General features: G+C 38.8%; 1 protein-coding gene across 5 annotated transcripts in view; it reads right to left on the bottom strand.

The window, feature by feature from the left end:
- Positions 1-7,248: 7,248 nt before the first annotated feature.
- METTL4 (methyltransferase 4, N6-adenosine) overlaps positions 7,249-24,501 on the bottom strand; it is a 17,849-nt gene continuing 596 nt past the window's right edge. Inside the window, exons 2-10 of one of the 5 annotated variants that reach the window (XM_065668076.1) lie at positions 23,820-24,328; positions 23,019-23,081; positions 20,224-20,590; positions 18,228-18,297; positions 16,232-16,406; positions 15,917-16,023; positions 15,233-15,321; positions 11,419-11,559; positions 8,327-8,407 (exon numbers count right to left, since the gene is read on the bottom strand). In XM_065668076.1, the coding sequence (XP_065524148.1) occupies positions 11,432-11,559; positions 15,233-15,321; positions 15,917-16,023; positions 16,232-16,406; positions 18,228-18,297; positions 20,224-20,590; positions 23,019-23,081; positions 23,820-24,248 (1,428 nt within the window). In that variant the 5' untranslated portion in view covers positions 24,249-24,328 and the 3' untranslated portion in view covers positions 8,327-8,407; positions 11,419-11,431. Of the gene's footprint in view, positions 8,408-11,418; positions 11,597-15,232; positions 15,322-15,916; positions 16,024-16,231; positions 16,407-18,227; positions 18,298-20,223; positions 20,591-23,018; positions 23,082-23,819; positions 24,329-24,501 lie in introns of those variants that run through there. The other 4 variants (XM_065668077.1, XM_065668079.1, XM_065668075.1 and 1 more) reach the window with 4 other exon arrangements.

Raw genomic sequence — 24,501 nt, 5'->3', positions numbered from 1 at the left:
TCAAAGTAGGTACATCTCAAAGCATCTCTGCTGTTTCTGCCTGTTTCCCCATGCCACCAAGGGGGAGTGAGTGATCAGCTGTGTGGTACTTAGTTGCCAGCTGGGGTTACATCACAATAATCTTTTAGGAGGACAAGCAAACTACAACATTTTTGTCTTTTTGACCCTCATCCTGCAATTTGCATGAATAACACAGTTGTTTACCTGGATCCTCCTTTAAGCAAAATAGTTTTTAAAAATTAAAACTACGATAGGGGAAAAAAGGTCAGAAATTAAATTCAGATTTTGTCCTTTCTGCAACTGACCTGCAACCAGCAGTGTGTGATGTCCACTGTGCTAACGATGCCAACCAGTGGAAATGCACTCACTCTTTTACACTGAAAAATGCTACCATCTCCAAATAGGCTGAGATTTGGTGGGTAAGGAATTGGCTGGATGGTCGAACTCAAAGAGTTGTGGTCAGTGGCTCGATGTCCAAGTAGAGAACAGTGGTGTTCTTCAGGGCCAGTATTGGAATTGGTGCTGCTTAATACCTTTATCAGCAGCATGGACAGTGGCACTGAGTGAACCCTCAGCAAGTTTGCTGAAAACACCAAACTGTGTGTTGTAGTCAACACGATGGAGGGAAGAGATGGGACCCAAAGGGACCTGAACAGGCTTGAAAGGTGAACCAATGCCAACCTCATGAAGTTCAACAAGGCCAAGTGCAAGACCTTGCACCTGAGTTAGGGCAATCCCAAGCAGAAATACAGATTGGGTGGAGAATAGATTCAGAGCAGCCCTGTGGAGGACCTGGGAGTGTTGTTTGGTGAGAAACTTAACATGAGCCGGCAGTGTGCGCTTGCAGCCCAGGAAGCCAACCGTATCCTGGGCTGCATCAAAAGGAGCATGACCAGCAGGTCGAAGGAGGTGATCCTGCCCCTCTACTCTCGTGAGACTCCCCTTGCAGTTCCAACAAAAAAAAGAGATGTGGACCTGCACAGGGAAGTCCAGAGGAGGCCATGAAGATGCTCCAAAGGATGGAGCACCTCTGCTATGGAGACAGGCTGAGCTGGGCTTGTTCAGCCTGGAGAAGAGAAGGCTCTGGGGAGACCTTAGAGCAGCTTCCAGTACCTAAAGGACCAAAGCTGGAGGGGGACTTTTTACGAGGGCATGTAGTGACAGGACAAGGGAAAACGGCTTTAAGATGAAAGAGGAAAGGTTTAGATCAGATAGAAGGAAGAAAGGAAGCAAGGAAGAGGTGAGGCACTGGAACAGGTTTCTCAGGGCAGCTGTGGCTGTGCCATCCCTGGCAGTGTTCAAGGCCAGGTTGGACGGGGCTTGGAGCAACCTGGTCTATTGGAAGGTGTTCCTGCCTGTGGCAGGGGCGTTGGAAAGATCTTTAAGGTCCCTTCCAACCCAAACCATTCTGTGATTCTACTGAACTTTACAGATTGTAAAGTTTCAAACATCTTTATGAGCTAGCCCACAGTACAGGCTTAGAGAGCCGTAAGCATTGCAGCGGCACCAGCTACGGAATAGACTAGGAAAGCACACAATTCTCATTATTCCATTGCATCTTGGGCACCAGTTTCCACTTTGTTATTTCCTCTTTACAGTCCTTCATTTTCTCACACTGCTAAAAATGGCTGCTTAAGGAGGGAAATAGAATGGAAAAAAAGAGGAGGTCTAAGACAGGCCAAGGTGTGTAATATCCCACAGGTTTGGGTTGCTTACAGGACTGCCAGATCCACAAGGTTCAACCTGAGAAATAGAGAAAATGTTACAGCCAAAACAAGAATGTCTGACATCCCCCTCCCTCAGCAGATGATGTTATTTTTTTACAAAATAAAAGAACTGAGTGAGGACGCCCAATATTCCAACTAGCAATAAGCAATGCTTTTATTTTAAGACCATTTACTTACTCACAGGGGAAAAAAGAAGACATGGCACTGCATATTGAATGTCAGGGTGAAAAGATCTTACTCAAATATTTGCCTTCTTAGCATTTTATTAGCAGTACATGAATACTATCTCTCTAGCTGACCTGGAAAGTCGCCTATATTCAGAAGTAGGACTATCATTTCCTTTAGGGTCCTCAAATGAGGCTTCACTTCATTCTTTCATTATCAGACAGGAAGCACCAGAAAACTGGTAAATAAAATTCTGGAAAAGAATCCTCCTGCAATACTGTTTGCGTGTTTCTCTCATTTACTGCTGTCTTTTGTATCCTCATTTCTACAAATTAAGCAACACAAGGATTAACAGTGAAATCACAACTTCCTCTCACATGGCTTGCACATTTTCATGTCCTTGTTACAGCAGCCAATTTGCTATTGTTATGATTTCAAATTCTCAGCTCCCAGGGTGTGGTCGTGTTGTACTTCAGATGCCTCAGGACAGTTGCAGCTGCACATTCTAGGATGCTGCTGCTCGCAGCCCCTCTGTCTTTCTTCACCGGCAACTACTTGTTTCCAGCCTCATGCTACACACTGTTATGCACAGCTGTTTGTGAGAACAGGAGACAAATCAATTCAAATTGGGTTTTCCTAAACCACACTTTTATGGCCACTCTTTCCCAACAGTTACATGAAATCCAAGGCAATTCCAGTAACACCAATGAGACTCTTATGTAACAAAATAAAGTTACTGATGTATAAATGGATGCTTGATTGAAGCAAATCAATTGAGAAGCAGAAGATGGAAAAGGAAAAATGAAGAACTAAACTGCAATAACCAGCGCTTATGGAAAGTCAGACTTACTTTGTCCTAAGTAAGTGGCAAAGTACTAACTGAAACAGGTAAATGTTCTGATACGGGTAATAGAAATTTCAAGTTTTCTCATCACAGGGAAAAGATTAAAAATCCATATTTCTTAAGGAAAACAATACTGAGATTTCAGTGCCAAGACCCCAGTGTCAATGGCACCTCCCAACCCCTCATCTCAGAGGACTGATAAGGAACTAAAAACTTAAAAAGCTGGAACAGAGGACCGCTGAGTACTGCCTGCAGTTTGGCAACCAGACTGCTTCCAAGAGACAATGAGCTTTTTGGGTCTCAGCCCCACAGAGCAAGGCCCATAACTCTTTAATCCCAGGACAACGCATACAGCAGGCTCAGAGCCAAAGCTGAAAGCCAAGCTCTGTAGTATACCTGCAGAGTTCAACAAGTTTAATAAAAAATGCTTGCAGGTGAAAATGTCCAGTCCACTAAAAGAACAACCCTGAGGAGGCAATAGCCTCACCTCCTTTATGCCAGCAATGAAAATCCCCATAGCTAGGCCCAGCAAGGTGATCCAGCCTAGTTAGAGCTGATCTGATGTCATTTGAGTGAGGCTGAAGCAAACTGAAGCTGCCGTAGGACCAGTGAAACAGCCCCTCTGGCCAACCTTCTGCATGCTTCCTGCACTGTCAAGATATGGCCAGAGCCACAGAAACCCACCTTGGCAGCTACTCTGCTGTTCATTTATCAGTGACAATGTAGGCCTCTGAAAAAACACCAAACAAAAAAGTATTTATCATGCAGTCTCCAGGCAAGCTTTTAAACCATGCCTGTTATGAGGGTATCTCTAACCAAATCGAAGTACCTTTTCCCCATACATTAGTAGCATTAGGGCACTGACAAGTAAAAATACAAAGGTGTTAAATTCCTAATAATGCACAACTCTGATTGTTATTGAAAGGACAGTATACCCCTGATTAACACTACTCCAACAGACCAGCTTTGCATGTACACACAAATACACACACATATGCAACTCTACAGAACACTGGCAGAGCAGTCACCCTCCCAGTTCTGTCTGATCACAGCCTTACAAATGCTCTTCTCTCAAACCAGGCCATAGGCTTAGCATCTGTAGTTATGCCCTCTCTTACCTGAGCACTGGGCCACAAAGAGTATTATACCTGTTCTTCTCAGGTGATCACCATTTAGGTTGGAGTACCCAAGATGCTTTCTCCAGCACCAAAGATCACTTGTGATTGTGCCATAGAAAGCTTTCTGGGTGAGATTTCCATCGTACCATTCTGTATGAAGCTCTCTTCTCCCCTAAGACCCAATTTAGGAATGCTGTCTTGCAGGAGCATCCTCTGCCAAAGACCTCTAGTTAGACTGGTGCATGCAAGTTGCTTCTGACAACCAAAATCTCCTTTCACCCTGCCCAGTACAATGATTTTCAACTGTTTAACAGCTGCAGACTCGAGCTTTGTCAATGCTACAAAGGAGAATTTGGCTCTAAGCAAGACACAATCCTAACAAGACAAAGGCCATGCCTTTGTTGCATGGGTAGCAGCTTACCTACACCTACCAGTTCCTCTTCCTGCTTTTTTCCAACTCCCCACTTCCCTGAAACAACATCAGCTATCAGTTACCATCACTAATGGAAAATACCTAGAAATTTTAAAGAACAGAATTTATCATGCTGCTTCCTGGAACAGCAGAGCCCTTGATTAATACTAGGTCACAGCACGCATCTCCTCTGTAGTACCAGCCCTGACCAAAGTTCAGTGAGTCTCCTCCTGATCCTGCGAGTCATTTCTACGGAGCCAGGGGGTGTCCAGGGAACACAGCTAAACCAGAGAAACATTTTTTCAGGTCTTGCAGTTTAGACCTTGGCTCTGTGAGCAGCAGCTCCTTTCCATAGCCCTGTTCTCTTCAAAAAGCAATCCCTGCCCAGGTGAGGACTGAAGATCACAGGATAGCAACGTGCTGCTGCAGTAAGACACTCCTACTCATTACAGCATAAGCATGTTACTATACCAAAAGTCAAGTCAAGCAAGATCAGGACTGTCAGACCATTCAGAAAATGTTTAGTAGTAATTTTTAATGCCTTCATTAATGACATGGACAGCGGGACCCAGTGCACCCTCAGCAACTTTGTCGATGACACCAAGCTGTGTGGTATGGTTGACATGCTGGAGGGAAGGGACACCATCTCAAGGCATAGTAGCATTTTCCTCCTGTGATTTGATAGTTCTTTATGTGGTTTGGAAATTGATTTTCGAAGTCAACTCTTTACTACTCTTTACAGACACCTACCTGAGCAGAGTCCTATAAAGAGGTAAGAGCTGCTCACTTCACTTTTTTAATAACATTTAATCTTGCAAAAGAAACTTTGCTGTTTCCACAGGAGTTCATGCCTAGCAATCACTACTCCTAAAACATAACCTACTGGTATAATTCTTTTTACTTCATAGAAGTTTAAAAATACAAGTAAAGGTCATATGCTAATTTGACATTTCAAAAATCATACTCAAACCTGAAGCTTCATAAAAGTAAGTTTGATTATGACACTTGATGTACTCTACATATAGAAGCAGCTTAGAATGACTTCTTATTGCTTTATGAACTGAACTATTTTTGCAATCAGCCATAATTTTAAAAGGCCTAAAGTAGTACAGAACACCCAGACGCAGATTTTTAACACTGTCCTACTAAAATAATAGCAGATGTACCAAATATAGTATTTTTTGAAAATCACACTTCTCACTTCACCAAAGTGCTACAAAAAGAATTTAGAACTAAAAAAAACTTATTTTGTCAATGTCATTAGTAAAATACTTTACAAACATAGGCTTCACCTATTTTTTCCTTGGAATGTGTGTATTTTAACATACCAAAATAGAAAAGTAGAAAGAGATTAAAAAAAAAAAAATACCATTCCTTAGGAACACCTGAGATGTGCATAATACCTAGGGCTGCTACTCACCATATTCACACCTCGACATCTCATTACTATCCTGTATTCCTCATCCTTATCTTCTCTCTTGTTCTTTAATTTCTTACCAAGTTTGTACTCTTCAGAGGAGGGGTTATTTTTATACAAGGCTTGACACATCTTTCCACCACAAAATAACAGAACTGATATAGATAATATTCTTTTATAAAAATAAACCAGATCTTAAACCGTCCTTTTACATTAGCTGGCTTCCCTTACCACTGAATTTTCAATACGCTTCAAATTCTGCTTTAGAGGAATCATCTGACTGACACTGAAAGATCTTATGGCTGGCTGGGGACAGCTGGGATTTTGGATAGCTAGAAAAGAGGCTATTCAGATTTTGAATTAAGCCTAAAAGACCAATAATTATGTTTAAAAGATGACCCTGAAATTACCAACTGCTAATAGCACCATGAGACTTCTGAGCTGGCAATGAACTGAGATATACTGAACCTCCTCCTGAGAAAACCCAGTAGTTTCTGGTCGGTTGGCTGCAGATGTAGAGCACCACTTCCATAATATTCACAAGGTTTTCTTCATAGCCAGACTGATGGAAAAGTAGCTGAGCAAACAGCTGTCCAAAGCCCAATTTGTAACCATGTATGACAAGATCAAGTATTATTTAGACATCAATCTTCAACTTTTGATTTCCAGACTGAGAACACACATGCCCTCTACATATAAACCATACTTGGGGCCTGGAACTAGCTGCTAAAATTAGCTGCTCAGTCTCTCGGCACAGCAGGTCAGAAGACAGAAGGAGGACTAGAAGGCCATGACTTGCAAACAGGCCCCACAGAAAAGATAGATTAAATAGTTCATCAATCCCTACACAGCTTGAAGAAGGTCATTCCCTTAGAAGGGTTCTGCTGCTTAGCTCAGAGGAGAAAGGTGGTTCCCTGAACTCTAAGACTGTTCATACCTTTCCATTTTTGCAATTAAAAGATAATCCAGAGCCACACATAGCAGTGGACGTGGAACAGCCATCATAATTTCTTGTGTGTTTTTTAAAGTACAAAGGGAAAACTAGATATGCGCAGCAGTTACAATATATTCCATATTTGAGTCTCATACAGCCATTCAGTACTGAGACCACCTTGGGAGAATGATCTTGGCAGGAGAATTCTGGCTGGGAACACAGAAGCTCCAGGTAGTGACTATCTTGTAAAAATGAAAGCAAATAAAAAACCCGCACAGAATCATGGAAAGGTTAGGGCTGGAAAGGACGTTTAAGATGATCTAGTTCCAACCCCCTTGCCACAGGCAGGGATACCTTTCACTTCTTATCCCTTACAGTTCTAGGTAAGATTGCTTATGTCATGACAGTTTAAAATGTAGGCTGAATAAAATCATGCAGCAAGAAGTGTCTGGCCTGATAACAACTTTCACTGTTACATTATTTACTGATTTTTGAGTATACATTTACCTGTTAGTAAAAAAAAAAAAAAAAAAAAATGGAAACAAAAGGAGAAAAAAAAGGAGAAAAAAAGAAGGGCATTTTTCTTGTTAACTCCCAAACAAGAAATTGAACAGTAGGATAGAAACTGGTCTGCAAATAAAATACAGACAGGTTTTATTTAATTTTTATTATTTCTTTTTTTTTTTACAAAATTATATATTAAAAAAAAGCCTCCTCCTAACATTTAAAGATTAAAAACCCTCACAGCTCAGACTACCTAAAGGCAAATGAATGTAAAGAAGGTACGCAATGCATTTTGTTCCCCATCATAAGCAGTCAGAACTCAGGAGCTTCCATGAGGAAAATCAGCTTGTGCAGCAGCTCTGCCTCTACTGCTGCAAATGAGTAAGTGGCAGAGGCTTCATTAAGTCACGTAAGGAAACAGAATTTTTAAGATACTTACAATCTTTTAAAGTTTCAGGTCAATCTAACAGCTTCACAGGAAGAATTTGTAAGATGTTGAGACTGATCATTTACAAAGTGTTCAAAGAAATAGCACCATATACAGAAAGACAGAATTGCTGACTGTTTAAAAAATGTAATTTTACATAGAATATGGTCAATCAACAATCCATTTGCCAATTAACACAAGCACTGCTCCTTTTATTTCTCTGAGGTAGACAAACATTTAGGATACAGCGCCTTCATTTATTTCAGTTTCAAACCCGCTGTTCCATGTAAAACAATCTTCTTTAAGGAAGCATTATGGAATTCAGAACTTCTATTGCCAATGTTTAAAAATAATACATCATTCTTTAAAAATAATACAGGTGCAACAGTGTCGTGCTTATGATGCTTAGATTTGATAGCTGCAGTAAGAACGCCTCAAAATATCTTTCCTTTCTTAAGGTTTGAAAAAAAAAACCCAGGGATGGCCTTACACTCTAATATCAGTGTTTAAATATCTCAAGATAATCAAAATAAAGGATCAGCTCATACAAATGGAAATACCATTTAACAGATACCCTACCACTTCAAGAATTTTAACTGAAGTGCAGTTGGTTTTATTTCTGTTACCTTCTGAGTGCACCATCACTAATAGAGGCAAGTTTGGGAGCCTCCTGAGAAGGTGTGGAATTTCAGAACAACGCTACAAGACCCAACTCAGCTTTCATTCTGCAGAACAGTGAAATAATCCATATGCTGAAACTTCAAAACCTCGTTTCCCCAACTGGTCCAGCCGGGCTGTAGGTTGCGAGCAAACAACTCCAAGCATTCCACATCTGGCTTGAGAAACTCTGCCAGAACTCCTATGCAAGATAAGAAACAAAAGAAGACAACAACAGTGACAAACGTACAAATAACAACATCAAACAAGTAAAAACTTCTCTGTGCAGTTAGTGGATGAAAAACTGAGTGGTTTATTACAAAAGGAAGAGACAGCAAATTAATTTCAGGGGTTTCATCAAACAGCTAGACTATTTATAGTGAGAAAGTAATTTTAAGTGCCCTTGAGATTCTGAACAACACTGTCAAGGCCTTCAATAGCCTTGATTTATTTGCTTTCATTTAGGGAAAGGGAATGAGGATTTATTTCAGCCTCCACATTGATGAGTTCTGAATTTTTCACTAATATCAACCAAACACCTCCTAAAGACTCTCTTTGCTCCTACAACACAGGGGCAACGTTTATAAAAATAAATAAATAAAACCTTTCCTTAATTAAGATCACTCTTTTCCTCCACATCTTAAAGGTGCTAGAAGCAGGTCTTTTTGTTTTTAATGACAACTGAAGAAACACCAGTTAAATAAGAATAGCAATAAAAGGACTATAAAAATGCAGGGACTTCTTTTTCCCCAATACTAGCCTGGCAATTGAAGAAATATTTATATAACTGTGTTCTTTTATTCAGTAACATAAATTTTAAATTTCTTCTACAGTTGGGAATTTTTACTGCTTAAATCCAAGTAATCCAGATGCCTGTCATCAATTGAGTCACTGATTATAACCACTATTCTTGGACTGACAGAAAAAGATCTTGCATTTTGCTCAAAAAGTATTATTGCAAACAGCTTATTGTTAAACATGTTATATGTCATGAAGAGCCATTCAGGTTCGTGCCTGGGTCAAACAAATTTTGAACTAGGTTTCAGGAAACCTAGTATCTACAAATATATTATGCATAAAAATATGCCTGAGAAAAGCAAAGGTTTAAGTAGTACCCAACACAGAGAGGGCAGAAAGACTAAAAAAACAACTCTACTAAAAATTAGATGTTAAGTTCTTATTTTTGTTGCTGAGGACAAAAGAAGAAAAACTAAATGAAAACATTTTCTGCTCCAAAGGGTCTCTTGGTCATTTATCAGATCTCTCAGTGGTTTCTGAATTTCCACAGCTTAAAAATATGGTCCATACATCCAACATTATGTTGCTTGACTCAGTCTCTTCAGATATGATCATTGCAGAATGCAAAAACACATCCAATCAGTATACATCAATGTAGAAGAGGGAATGCTTTTTCTTTTTTTTTTGGTACAATCCAAGCTCTGACTTTTTGTATCAAATCTGCCAGTCACAGACCCCCTGTGTAAAAACCAAGCTGATCTTGTCAAGGACTGCTCCTGTTGCAGAAACACGAGCATCCACTTTATTTTCTAGCCAACCCCAGAGGCATTCCCTACCTACGTGGTTACCTCTTCCAAGACTTCAATCCATTCAAAACTTTTTTTTTTTTTTTTTTTTAAGTATTTTGTAATGGATGTTTCTGGACTTTCTTGTATTTTGGCATGGAACATACATCTAACCTCCTTCCCCCAATCTTCAACAAATGTCAAACAAATGTGTCAGATGGGTTATCATTAAGGCAGCTTTTATTCTAAAAAATACTACTACCAAGAGGAATCTTATTCTAAAAACCTGCTCCTTTTTGAGGCAAGCTAAAATGTTTAAACAAATCTAACATTTGCAGAGAAGAGTCTGGGAAATTTAGAGGAAAATCTACATTTTGACAGAAAACTTGCTGCACTGAACATCGGTGTCACAGGAGTTCATCTAATTAGACACTACTTATGAGTAGCTGCTTTTATACCATTTTGCAAAACCACCATACAGCTAAAAAAAAAAAAAAGTGGTAAAATTTATTGCTCTTTTTCCGTGCTCTGTTTAGTTAAGGATTTCTTGTGTACACTTTCCTGCCAACATGATCAGAGGGCTGGAGCACCTCTCCTACGAAGACAGGCTGAGAGAGTTGGGGTTGTTTAACCTGGAGAAGAGAAAGGTTCAGGAAGAACTTACTGAAGCCTTTCAATGTTTAAAGGGGGCTTATAAGAAAGATGGGGAGAGACTTCCTTGTAGGGCCTGTTGTGATAGGACAAGGGGTAATGGGCTTAAACTAAAGGAGGACAGAAGGATGTGGACTTCTTAGAGCAAGTCCAGAGGAAGGCCACAGAGATGATCAGAACCTCCACTATGAAGACAGGCTGAGAGAATTGTTCAGCCTGGAGAAGAGAAGGCTCCAGGGACTCCTTAGAGCAGCCTTCCAGTACCTGAAGGGGGCCTACAGGAAAACTCCAGATGGACTTTTACTAGGACATGTAGTGATAGGACATTGGGGAATGGCTTTAAGCTGAAAGCCAGGAGATTTAGGTTAGATAGAAGGAATAAGAAACAGGTTGCCCAGAGAAATTATGGCTGCCCCATCCCTGGAAGTGCTCCAGGCCAAGTTGGATGGGGTTCTGAGCACCCTGATCTAGTTGAAGATGTCCCTGCTCACTGCAGGGGGGTTGGACTGAATGACCTGTAAAGGTTCCTTCCATCGCAAACCATTCTATGATTCTGTGACTAACAAAGGTATTCCAAAAATTTATTTTCTTGATTATTTAAGAAAGCCCATATTGTAAGAGGTTGCACTTTTTCCACAGAAGAGAAGGGAAAGACTGTGCCAAGCAAAGCTCCAAAGCTTTCAATAAGCTCTATTTGCAGATCCTGACATCTGTAGAATATCTTTTTTTTACCCTAATGGGCATAAAGTCTTGCAGAACTTACTGCAGTCCAGCTTTATATAACCTTTTTCCCACCCCATACAAAACCAAAATAGAACCATTTTATTTTTTACATAGGCTTGTAAGTAAAAGTAGCAATTAGGTGACATAATTTCATTAAGAGCACATTACTAATGTTGACACTTGTTCTCAAAATGCATAATTAAAAATATCACCACAGCACTAAGTCCAGTAATCAAAAGTAGTTTTACTAAGCACTAAAGACTTCTATGTCTAAGAGAACAAATTTTAAAAGCACACTTAAAGAGATCCAACCAACCTCAAAGTTTGGTTCACCATAAAGGAAAAAAGAAGTAGCCAATAAATGGGTCAGTGCAGCAGAAGCTTGTGCCAATCTGTCTATCAATTTGGTCGTAGAATTTAACGAGGAAGTCCCAAGAATCTAATCCTCTCTCTCCTGCTGCCAGAGACAGAGTCTTTTTTAAGTCAGAGTTTTTCTAAAAACAGACATTACATATAAATCAAGATTACATTAAAATGATTTTTCATTGCTAGGTTGTAGGTATTTACATAATCACATCAGGCAGTAACTTGCACTGCAGTGGAAATTACCATATCAAGAGGACAATAATGTGGCTGTATTTGGTTGGAATAAAGTCTCATTATGTTGGTTTCCTTAAGACAGGAAAAGTCAGCATTCAAGTTACAAATCACAGCTTCTTTGTTAGGCTTGTCATGTATCTGACTTGCAGCCCTTAAGCAAACTGTGGAGTTTTTTCCTCTGAAAACATGTTAGAGGATCTACATCAATAGAAAGATGAAATACTAAAATTCCTCTACCATAGAACAGATTTTTAAAAAGCCATCCACACAATTAATTCTATCCACTTACAGATATCACTGACAATAAACAGCTTAAATAGACAGTAAATAGATTATTTTATATCACTTGTAGGTGTCATAAACCCTATGACAGCAACTAAGGCAGCTATACTGAGCATCTAATGCCATCGGACACACACAGCTACCTCAAAGCTGACTAGTATATATAACACTGGCTTTCCAGAAAACCCACTTCCTTCTGAAGCACAATCTGGAGGTCAAGGCAAGATACCTGCCATACCTTTCTGGTCATAATCCTAAATATGCATTGAAGATGCATGCTGCTTTTTTAAACATCTCTGAAACAAGCAACAGTTTCCCCTCATCTTTCAATTACCTAAGTAGCAAGTTCTTCATGGCAAATTGGATACATGAAGTGAAAACAATTGTCAGCTTTACACTATCTGATTTGTGAGTCATGCAAAGCACAAAGCACATGATTGAACTGATTTCACAGTAAGCTTTCAAAAGAGTTCGCAATGTATAGGTCCTTATTGCTCAGTTTGTCTAATACATGAACAGAGCAGGACCAGAAAAAGATCTGAAACTCAGCACAAAAATGGTTGTACATCTCAGCATCTTTCCTGAGCTTCAATTTAAAGCTAGATGTTGAGGCATCTGTCAACTGCAGTCTAACAGTAAGGCCTCACAAGGTACGTAAGCAAACAAAAAGCATCGACTTGGTTTTGCTTCCAAGCGCACTTTTATAATATGGCATTACAAGCCAGGGTTGCTACAGCAGGAGAGTTCCCAAGATTTCCCATTACACTCTTGTGCTCGAGATATGCAAGGCGGCTAGAACATAGCTGAGAATTAATTCCAATTTTAGGCATACATCTGTATAACAGCATTAGTTTCTAACAATAAGCCTACATGCTTGAAAACTGGAGAAAAAATAGCTATAATAAGAAGAACCTATAAAACAGGAAAAACAAAAAAGGTGTTTGAAACTACATTACTTCACATCATCTGTGTAACAGAATACCTTTTGTATCTTCTGTAACACTGTATTGAATTAGAAAGAAAACCTGCTGTTATTTGAATCAAAACCAGGAGTAATAAAATTTCATTTTAACACATTTGCATAAACAAGCTTAAGTACATTTACAATGACATATTAAAGCCCTAAGCACTGAACTCAGCACATGTATCACCAAAAACCCCTACAGTCACAATTTCATGGTTAAACGCACTGTAGGAATCCAAGCATCTCTTTTTGATGGCTTACTTTAATTTACATCTTTCTCTTCCTCCAGAGAGATAAACTGCTATAATCAGTCATGAGTGGCTACATATGTACCAACATACAACCTTTAGAGTAGTAATAAGAAATAAAGTGCCAGACAGCATCAGTAAATACTAATTTTTTTTGGCTTTGTTACTACTTAAACAAAGCATAAAGAATGTGTGTGACTCAAGAGTCCCTCTCCCCCACTGCCAAATCTCTGCTTCTGCTCAAATTGCTGTTGAATGTAGCTAGGATGTAGCTCAGCTGCTCTCTACTGGCCACTTGAGAATACTGCCGGGTCCTGAAAGCATTACCCTGTTGCAACGTTGAAGTCAAAAGCATCAGCGATTAGGTTTTGCCTTATAGTCTACCTTTTCATTCCATAACCATGTTCTGAATGGAGCTGCCAAAACTGTAAAATACATGTGGGTTTTATAAAACACTTGTAAAAACCTTGATATTGCTCAACAGCAAATTCCTTTTTCCAAATAGAAACAGAAACGCTGCATAATGGTATCAAATTTCAGCATTCAAGTAAAGACTGAAGACAAGCATAAATTAGCACAGACAATTTCTTTCAAAATCCATTAAGGATTATAATTTATAAAGGATACTCCCAATATGGTTTCTAGATTCTGCCCTATAAGAGAATTATTCTGTTCTGGCACTAGAATTCTCTAAAATACATACAAGCTGCTGTTTTGCACCCCTGGATACCTTACAAGCTTCATGTTTGTGTCCAAGAGTGCTGCTAAGCATTAGTTTTCTGAAGAAGCCCTAGGTGGCTGCCTCACAAATCACTACCCAACCATTCATTACCTTATATCAACAAAGATACTTCCTGTTATAGCCCTAATGCTTAAAGATGTAACTTCAGAACTGCAAAAAGATCCTCCTAGAATTGCCTTTTATTATTTTATCTAACCAAAGTATGTCTTCTACTAATTTGAACAGGTACATACGTATGTTAATTTAACAAACACAAGCCCAAAATACAAATTTTAGAGCCTTTCCAAACACGTAACAACTGTCCAGATCAGCTTCCTAATTGAAGCTGTTCGATTCCTTGAGAACAGGAAAAGGAATGCATGTCAGTGAAGCAAATTGTGATGCCTGCCCTATCAGAAGAATTATGCAGTTGTTCTACCTGCGTTTTCTGATGTGATTACATAGCACTATGTGCACCTGGAATATTTGCAGATTTGTCCTGAGTTCTCCTCTTAGGGAAGAACAGAACTATTTTTGAGAGAGATATTTAATATCCTATGATGACGGAAGAAGTACTATTGCTATTGATGAAATTAGTCAGTGTTCCAACAAAATGTGCAAAAGGTAACGTATCACACAGAAAACTTCAAATTCTTTGAGCTAAACTCTGAAAAGTTGAATTCACACCCACACTATCTGGCTGAAATTACTGCATCAATTTCAGTAAATTAAATATAGCTCCTCGGAAATAAGCAGGGCATATCTTATTTGGTGTATATTGTTAACAGCTTTTAAATAATTAAGTTTTTGGATTTAAAGGCATAACTGTACTGCAGGGGTATAAGCAACTCATGCAGAAATAAAAATATTTCTTTCAGGATGACATAATAAAGAAAAAGATTTCTACTTTATTAACTGAGCAGAAGATATCCTATTTACATATACCCAAAGTCATTGCATCCATCCCCCCACAATGTACTTTAGGTTATATGGCATAACTTCACACATAATCTATAAACTGTTCCTGCAGCATTTAAAAAAAAAATATTTAAAAATGCTACTTTTTTTGCATGTCTACCCAAAATATCCACACAACAATGTCTCAAGTTCTACTTTTCATATTCAACTTTAGAGACCAAGACTTAGGTGCCTGAAGATTTTTAGAAATGCTGAGGAACCACAAGTCCTGTTGAGCAGAATTACTTGGCATATTAGAAATTAAGGCGCTTCATATAAAAAGGTACCTCATTCTAGGTACATCACTTCAGACATCCAATCCCAATGCTCTAGAGAAACATTACAACACAAAACGTACCAGTAAGAGGGGGTTTATGTGAATGCAGACTGCAGGGTATGCTGACAATTAATTTATGTTCTGGAACTGGGAGTACATCTTCAGATTTCCTGTTGTATAAATCAGAACAAGAAGTATGAGAATGAGTATCACTGAATGCGATGCTCCAGCTTCAGATGGGAGTTAAGTCACAGAATGTTCATTCACAGTCAAACTTCAGATAAGTCTAAGGGAAATTAAATGTTGCTCTGCCATAATATGTTTAGGACAGTTTATGAAATCACTGAGGCTTTATTCAAAGCATGGTTAACAAAAAGCCAGCAAAGACATTGAGAACAAACAACATAGTTCTGTGTGTTTTCATGTGTAGAAAAACATCAGCATCTCCAAAATGGCATCAGCTTATGCCAAGGACTCACAGTCCAAGAGAACCTGCCAGCAAACGAAGCCCTGTCCACAAGGCTTTTATCTCAGCCAACTCCCCAACACAGACTGATGTAAGGAACAAAAGGTTTCCATCCTTCAATATTACTAAAGCACTCTCTCATCCCAAAACTAATAATGCTATTTTTAGTTCCATAAAGATGATGCCAAAAGAAGATTCTGGGACACTACATTGTATTATGAACAAGTGACATACATATATGTATTAAGAGAACCCTAGCAGCCTCAAAAAACACATTTACCATAAATATCCTAGCATACCTTGAGGTTTCTTTTACGTCTCCTTGAACTCTCCCCAGTACAAGAACTTCATAGGGCTTTTTGTGTAAAGAATCCAAAGGAAATACAAATTCTCCAGCTCTAGTAATCTGTCACAAAGGAATAAAATAGACAGTGAAAGATTTTCATATCCATTTCTTTGAGATATTTTTCTTTGATCATAAGGAAGATACTGATGATATCATACTTCTCAAATATAAAAGCACGTGGAAGTAAACAGACAAATCATAATATAAAGTGTTACAGTGCAAGCCCTCTCAGTCTCCAAGAAAGCAACACAACAGACTCAGAACTTACTTTTACCCAGTGCCACTCAGCGAGTGTTTTCACAGACCAACAAGGATAAAGTTCATCCTTAACAAAATGTAAGTGCTTCTGTCTATTAGTCACCCATGTGACTACAAGACAATTTGGAGCAGCTAGCACTGGTACAGGAATCTGCTTGATTTGAGATGAAGACAAGTAGCTGTATCTGTGTGCCAATACAGTGAGAAAACAAGTTAGCATATACCAAATACAAAAACTGCAAAGCAACACAAATGGATAAAGAAATTACATGGCCAAGGCATTTCAAGAATCGTCTTTGACAACGCATCATAAAATGGATCAAGACTGACACCCAGTGGCCAAATCTGATACTGGGATTCTGATAAAATTAATTAGTGCATGTTTACTGAACAGAACCTTTAGCGACCTTCTTCTACTATTCCCCAAAATAAAGTATTACGAGTGACTCTGAAGCTACTTAAAAAACCACATTTAAGAAATATCATATGTAATTCAATGCTCTCATCTTTACATCACAACAAAGATACTTAGTGAAAAGTAGCTCTTTAGTCAATGTAACATTACTCACTTTTCATAATAATAATTTTTCTTTTGAACGAAAATGACAAGTGAGCCATTTACAAGTGCACGGGCAACACTAATTTGACTGGCAAGTTAAAAGGTCAGAAAGAGTAATCATTTCTCCAATTATTTGCAGAAATTATTCATTATTTCTAAGTTACCATTAATGATAAAAGTTGCCTAGGTTATTCAGAACAATTCTGCATATTTTTGAGCAAACTATATGCTACACCAGTGTACTACCCAGGTCCTGTCTTGCTCTACCACTTTCCTCATGATGCTATTCTACACTATTAGTGATGTTACAATTCGTGGAACCTACATGTTGAAGTATCAAAAACATGGGCACACTGCCTACTGGAATCAACACCCATCGTCTGGGTACCCCGGATCCCTTTACAATGGAACAGTGAGAACAACAGCAAGAAACAGGTAACAAGGATAAAATCCAAAACAATTCAACTGCCCAGAGATAATAATATCCACAACAAATGCGAAATGCAAAACAAAGATTAGCTGTCAACAAGGTAGCTAACAGCAGTGATGGCTCTTTACAGCTTTTGCCAGAGTCTTGCTGGCTAATTCATGCTTGTGAATAACTACAATTTTCCTCTGAGTAACTTACATAGTTAAGAAAAACACCTGAATGAGTTTAACTCTGAGTTTCTGGAGGTTTCTATAGGGCTTTCCAAGTAAACCTACCAATCAGTCTCTGCATCTTGAAATTATGCCTTCATAACAAGCTTCAAAAGCTACAGTAGACATTATTCTTGTAAGGCTGTATTTCTTGCCTGCCCTTCTTTCACATGGATACAATTCTACAGTAATCAAGAGAGCTCCACTGGCATAAGCCTGATGTTACTCAGTAGAAAAGGAAGGCCATAAAAATTTTAAGTTAATGACTTCATAAACTGCAGTACTCAGTTCCTACTGCACTTGAGGATTTTACTGCTGCATTATCACTTTCTTCTACCCATCAGACTAAAGCTCAAACTACAACTCAAATTGAAAAAAAAAAAAAAAAAAAAAAAAAAGTAAGACTTCTAAATAGGACCTCAGCCCTGGAAACACTCACATATTTATCTAGCTTATGCCCACTGAAGTAACCATATTATTTTCAAACGATCTGCATGATCGATCTGCATGATCTGGGCCTTAGAAAACAGTGGACCCAGACTTTCCTTGTAAATCTCAGGGGCTAACAATCTCCCACCAGTTAGGTAATTTAACATCTACCCTTGCAAATACTTTGTATGCAAAGTATCCAAGCCATTTCAGTGAAGTCCCTGAGATGTTTCATAAACTTGAAGGCAGGCATACTCCAAAATATTTGCTAGTTTAAGCTATAGTCTCACAGTTATATTGGTCTTGGATTGCATCAGTATATTAAAATGTTAATCACCCTTTGTAAGCTAAGATGACAAAGTTTTACTATAAAATTTACCTGCTGCTCCTTTTAACAGACTTGTTCTCCCACGGTGGATCAATCACGATTACATCATACTTTTTCTTGTCTGGAAAGTAAAATAAAAATAAAAAAGACAGTAAACTAATTTTAAAATAGATCTACCGGTTAAAACTGATACGCAGCAAAACTGCAAGTTTCTTCTGATCTTTCCAAATAAGGCTTCTAGCATGCTTGTTTTAATTCAGACAATCATATACTTCAGAAATGTTTAGGCTGATTACCTAAGGAAAGGATGTTTATGGGATCTGTGTCAGATCCCCCTAAGAAATTTGGAGCATCTTGGGAACTCTTCTATCAGTTTTCATTCTGAGAGTGCAAGTCTCTAAGATTAAAATTTCTCATTTTCGTTACAGAAGTTACTCAGTAAGGCACCTAGCTGAGTAAAAGGCTGTATCCCTGAACGCAAGATTCCTGTCCTGTTTGATCTTTCAACAGGCCAACTAGGTCATGTAGAGCTTCAAACCAGCTCCGGAAAACTGTGTTTTGCACTGCTGAAGATCAAGAGAGACAGAGAGCTAGACCCAGTGTATGAAATGGAAATCAATGGACAAGAGGAAGAGAATTGAGAGAGTTTCCATGGGAGAAGCTGTGTTTACTTTAGTTGGAGGATAGAAGACACAGGACACATCCATGAAAAAAAGGGACTCTTCAATTTTATTTTATCCACAGAACATATTTGTTCCTTCATCAAGTCTGACACTAATTATTTAAACAGCTAGTAAGAACAACAACTTTATATTTAATGTCCAATAAGTGTATGCTTTCTACATCTTATCCCTTTATTAACATTGGAGAGGCCATCTTGACAGCGCACTGACCAGAAATACTTCTCTTCTGGCAGGTGAAAAGGAAGAAGAAAAATATTAATTAAAATGGACTGCAGATATGCTCGAAAAATAAAAAATGTAAAGTCATGGCATTACAGGGTAGAGCAGTAATCCCCTGGTCTTACTCACAGGCAAGATCTTTCCTATAAGACAGTCTGATGAAGCTTAGCTGCTGCTAATAATAATAAAGGCTAAACTGAAAGCTAATGGAATGGTGATGTACAGTGAAGACTGCTGCATGCTGTCAGCTTAAGGCTTTCTGCACTGCCCATTAAGGCTGGGGATACTGACTTGGATACCTCTGGATTTGCTTTTACAAAGGAGTTTCTAATTATAAAATCCCACCATTTTGCTGTCACAGATTTTGGCTTACCCCTATATTCTATATTCTCAGCTGTGAAACGTAGCAGCTAAGAAGTCAACTCATGTTGGCTACTCATGGTCCAGCTGGATGCAGCAGACTCTCAAACTGTTGTCTTCTCTGGGGGACACTGAGGCTGGTTTCACAATCAGTTCATGCGAATCAATTTGGGTGACATGGTTTAGTGTGAGGTGTCCCTGTCCATGGCAGGGGGGTTGGAACTAGATGATTTTAAGGTCCTTGCCAACCCTAATTATTCTATGATTCTAAATCTAAACAGCTCCTGCTGCTGAACAAGATGAACCTGTAAGGGAACCTTTGCTTTAAGGTGTACAGTCTCATCCCTCTCACGTGGTCTAATCTAGCTAAAACCAAAGACCTACCACAGCAGCAGCATGCATTTATCTATTAAATTTATCTATTAAAGCCTCACAGTGGGGATAGGGACCCAGCAGCACAGCTAGTCAATTGAATGCATTTACATGAATTCTGTACTGACAGTAGCTCAGAACATGCTCAAACTGTTGTAATTTGGCTGAGATTTTTTAAAGAACGCTTCTGGAGATAGATAATCCTCCCATGACATGAGCTCATAACCACTTAAGATTCCTTTGAAAACCCTAACCTATTTGCACAAACCACTTTGAAAGTTTGCAGCAGCATTTCCTATCAGCATGATGCTGTATATTACAGTTTGTTCATTGAGTCATTAGCCATCTCTAACACTAACTGCCCTTCTCAGGGAGTAGGGAAGTGGTAAATTCTAATGCCTAAAGATACTTACAGTTCAGCAGAGGCTGTAAACATGAAATGTCAGACAAAAGGAAACTGCTTTTTGGTGGCACCAAGTACTTCTGCCCCATTAGCTCAACTATCTTTGCACAGTTTGAGCTGTTTTGCGTAACACATGACAGCAGGTCCTGCTCTGGAATGGAGGTTTCATCATCCAGCACATGTACAGCTTGATGGTCACTTTCATTCACAGCTAGAAGCTGCTTTGCCATTTCACATAATTCAGCCAACCCACAGCCAATGCGTCCAGGAACAGCATTCTTCCTGCAACTGGGTTCTGCAATAGTGCGGTGGAGAAAACCACTTTTGAGTCCTTCTTGGACTAAATGCAATGTGCCTTCCCAAATGAGATTCCTGACCTGTATGGCCATAAAGAAATAAGGGAATTATCTTTCAAGTGTCTACTTGATCAGCGAATGTGATAGAAATCAAAAAATTTCCAATCTGCAGAGTGGGAAAAGGATCTTTGCCAAGTACTGAGATCACTAACTCAAGAGCTACAATAGTAATGATAATAATGCCATGCTAACTTCTGCTGTTGGTTTGAGGGTTGTTTTAACAAAGTTACAGTAATTAGAAGTCTGGAGAAAGAAAGAGTGAGATACTACAGAATAAAATATTTCACAGACAACAGAGGAGGAATATTATTGTTCAAAAAAACCTTAAAACTTTCAATGCAATGATCTGAAGCAAGTTAAAATTCTCATTTAATTTGAGGTTACCATGCTCATAAACACATTTTTGAGAGGTATGTTGGGATCAAAAAGTCAGTATTTTTTCACATTTTAATTCACTTTTAGAATGCATAAACTGTTGTTTTTCAAAGTAAAACAGAAGTACAATCAGCAAATCAAATTATAATAATTTGGCTTTGCAAATTTTCTAAGTAACATACCTCTCAAATAATCTACCAGTGAGTCCAGGACAACAAAATTACTGGATCTACAAACAGTCTCATTCCCTTCAGCACCTTCCTTTTCCAGCACCTTCCCTTAGAGACCTAGTTTATCCCCAAGTCATTGATCTTTATGAGTTGTAATTATTAGTGAGGCATTATAGTTCACTTAGATGAGCAACAGTCCCAGGTACAAATACTTATGGTTTCTAAAGCTCCTGATTATGGAATGCTCAGCTTCACAAGACACTTTTATAAAATACTCTTTATTAAAATACCCAAATTAATAGAGAGAAAATTTTAATTATTCCTTTAATAGCACTACCATCTAGATATCTGATGGGAAAAGCAGCAGCTTTTCAGTACCTAGGTTTGTGATAGTAAAAGTTCATACTGCTTTAACAAAATAAATGTCTATTTATAAATGCTACAAGGTGTACAGCTGAATTAATGCAGACAGCTTTTCTTTTACACTCGTGTTAATTCACAGGTGGACAAAGCCTCTTAACTATCAAACAGTAGTTTAAACAAATGGCTGCTGAAGGAATTTAGCATCTTTTCTACTGTTTCCTATGTTGACTCTGACTGAAAATCATAAATGGATTCAATGCCTACTTACAGTAGCAGACACAAATTTGGGCTTTTTTTTCTTTTTTTCAAATTATTCTGAAGATACGAGTCAGTGCCAAAATAATCTGAATTGACTTGCAGAGCTACAGCCTTTAACACAAGTACAGGAAAAACCAATACATTCTAGTCTGAGATTAGTATCAGAGGCTAACTGGGACCACAGACTTTTCAAAACAGTGTCTTCTTTGCATATTCACTAAAAATCATTTGAAGTTACACAGGCCTCCAAGACATCAAACTTCTCTTCCTTGTTCCCTTATTCCTACTGTTGAATGACTTTATTTTAGCTTAAAGATTTTCATACTTATAAACCTGCTCTTGCTGTTGAACTTCTCTTTGCCCCTTTAAGGCAATTCCTGCACATGCATGGCTATTCACAACAACTACAGGACCTCTACACTGTACTATAGCAAACTGTACATGTTTACTATAAAAATTTGCCATGTAAAAGAAGAAAAATTTAGTCATTTAAATATACTCCAAGAGGAACAGAATTAAACAAGAGCCCAAATATGACTAACACCTTTGTCAGAAAGGAAGTTCACACTATTTCAGAAAGCATCAAGAATGCATCAAGCATCATCTACAGATTACACTTCCAGGATTTACTAACACGCCTCAGTTTCATTCAGTTGTAACTTCATCAGTACATCACAGACATAACCCTAAATAGAGACCTGAATTCTAATTCATTCATGATACTTTAGTATTACAATGTAAAATGCTGGGGGGTGGGGGGCAAGAGAGGGGGATGGGAAGAAAATTTCTTCTCATTAGCAGAATGAGACATCTAGGAGTACATTTGGTCAGAGAAACTTTGAATAACTTCAGCACACTGTCCTGATACACTAAAGTTGCATCAATCTTCAACCACACTATGCGGTTTATTTCAAATCAGTCACTTCATGTTCAACTAATATACAACATATCACAATCATATCATAGAATAGGTAGGGTTGGAAAGGACCTTAAGACCACCTAGTTCCAATCCCCCTGCTATAACAGTAAAAGATATTTTGTGAATGCAGATTCCAGCTCTCTGAACTGTCTTAGCCACAGCTTAATGTCTAGTTCATTTCACATACATCTACACAGAAGACAGTTTCTGTAAGCCCTTATTCATTTAAGGACTAGAGAGTAGAGCTTACCGTTAGTGGAATAAGCTACAAGAACAGAACTTGCCTGCAACCACATGTTGCACTCTGTACATGCCCGAAGTCAGATGTCATGTATTTGCAAATTATACTTCAGTTCAGACTTACCTTTGAATGGTATTGTAAAGCATCCAGTTCACCCTGGTTGAATACACATTTCCTTTTACGTTTCTGCACAAAGAGCAAACAATGAACAAAAAATATTACTCCACAATGAAAGGAAAAAAATAATCAAATATAAATGAATTACAGGCAGAAGAATTACATGGTTTTCTATCACAACTCCAATAAGCAAAAATATGATCTCAAAATATCTCGTCTGCTGTAGGCATTCTCAAGGTACATAAGCTTAAAGCTGTTACGCTACTCATGGCACTGGGACCTGAACATACCTAGCACATGCACAGCTCATGTTCATACCTCCTTTGGACCCATACTTGAAGGTATGGGCTTCAAGTGCAGCTTACCAGTAACAGGAGAAAATTAGCCACACCTTCAGGATTACATTTGTTGGTTTAGACCTGCAACACTTTTTTGTTCATAAGGAACAGGACTGAGCAATCTACATATTTATAGTAAATTCATACTGTCCTTCCCTTCTTGTTAATCTGCACAATCTTGACAGCTACCACAGTTTCAGCTCAAGTGCCTGATCACAGCCAACATCAGAAGATTCTGTGAGCAACACACAACTTCTAGCATCAAAGGATGCATATTACTGACATAAGGGACACAAGAATACCTTTGTGAGTGCTTGTGAGAGATGTTTTGCCATGCATCTTGACATCTATGGTGGAAAAGTTCCTTATCTCCTACATAATCTCAAGAAACTGAAGTGTGCAAGACAGTGTTAGTGGTATGTTATTTACCAAGGGGTTACTGTAGCTTACTGTATTACAGAGAACATACCTTCCTAGCACCGGCAAGAGAACCTCCGACACCACTCTTGGTTTCTGCTTGGTGTTCCCCTCTGTTGCTGCTGGCCTTTAGTTCTGTGAGACTTGCCTCAAGGCATCCCTGCCACAGCTGCTCCTCAAGAGCTGCAGCTATATGGGGCTTAGAAACATTAAAGAATTCCTCCCGGAACATGTATCTTGTTTTTGCTGGTTTACCTTCTGTTTCTATTGCATCTCCAGTACCAGGAATAGGACCATCACTTGAGGAAGTGGCAGCAAAGGCAGAAGTAGGATGACAATCTCTAGTAGATATGACAGAAGTATCGAGAGTGACACCATCAGGGTACGCAAAGGAGTCACAGACCTCATAGCCACACTGGTTGATGAAAGACAGATGATCCACAAGCCACCCCGCCGTCAGCCGATGTACCACAGACATCATGGCTCTGATTTTCAAGAAGAAAAATCAACTCCCTGAAACTGTAGCTGGCAATCACACATGCTTCCTGGAGCAAACTCCTCCTGTGGGAAGTTGTTTTACAGAGTTCACTTTTCAGAATTACCATTGTCTAATAAAGCAGCACTTATCTCCTGACAGGCATCTCCATGTGCACTCAGCACATGGTGTAGAAACTCCTGCCTTCAGCTGGTTTCCTAGTTGTCGCTTCTGTTCTATCTTTATTCCACATTTTTAT

Source organism: Lathamus discolor, chromosome 2 (assembly GCF_037157495.1).
Source record: "Lathamus discolor isolate bLatDis1 chromosome 2, bLatDis1.hap1, whole genome shotgun sequence".
In the NCBI taxonomy this organism is placed as follows: domain Eukaryota; kingdom Metazoa; phylum Chordata; class Aves; order Psittaciformes; family Psittacidae; genus Lathamus; species Lathamus discolor.
Note: the sequence above shows the minus strand (reverse complement) of the source record. Positions and strands in the feature narration are given on the sequence as shown.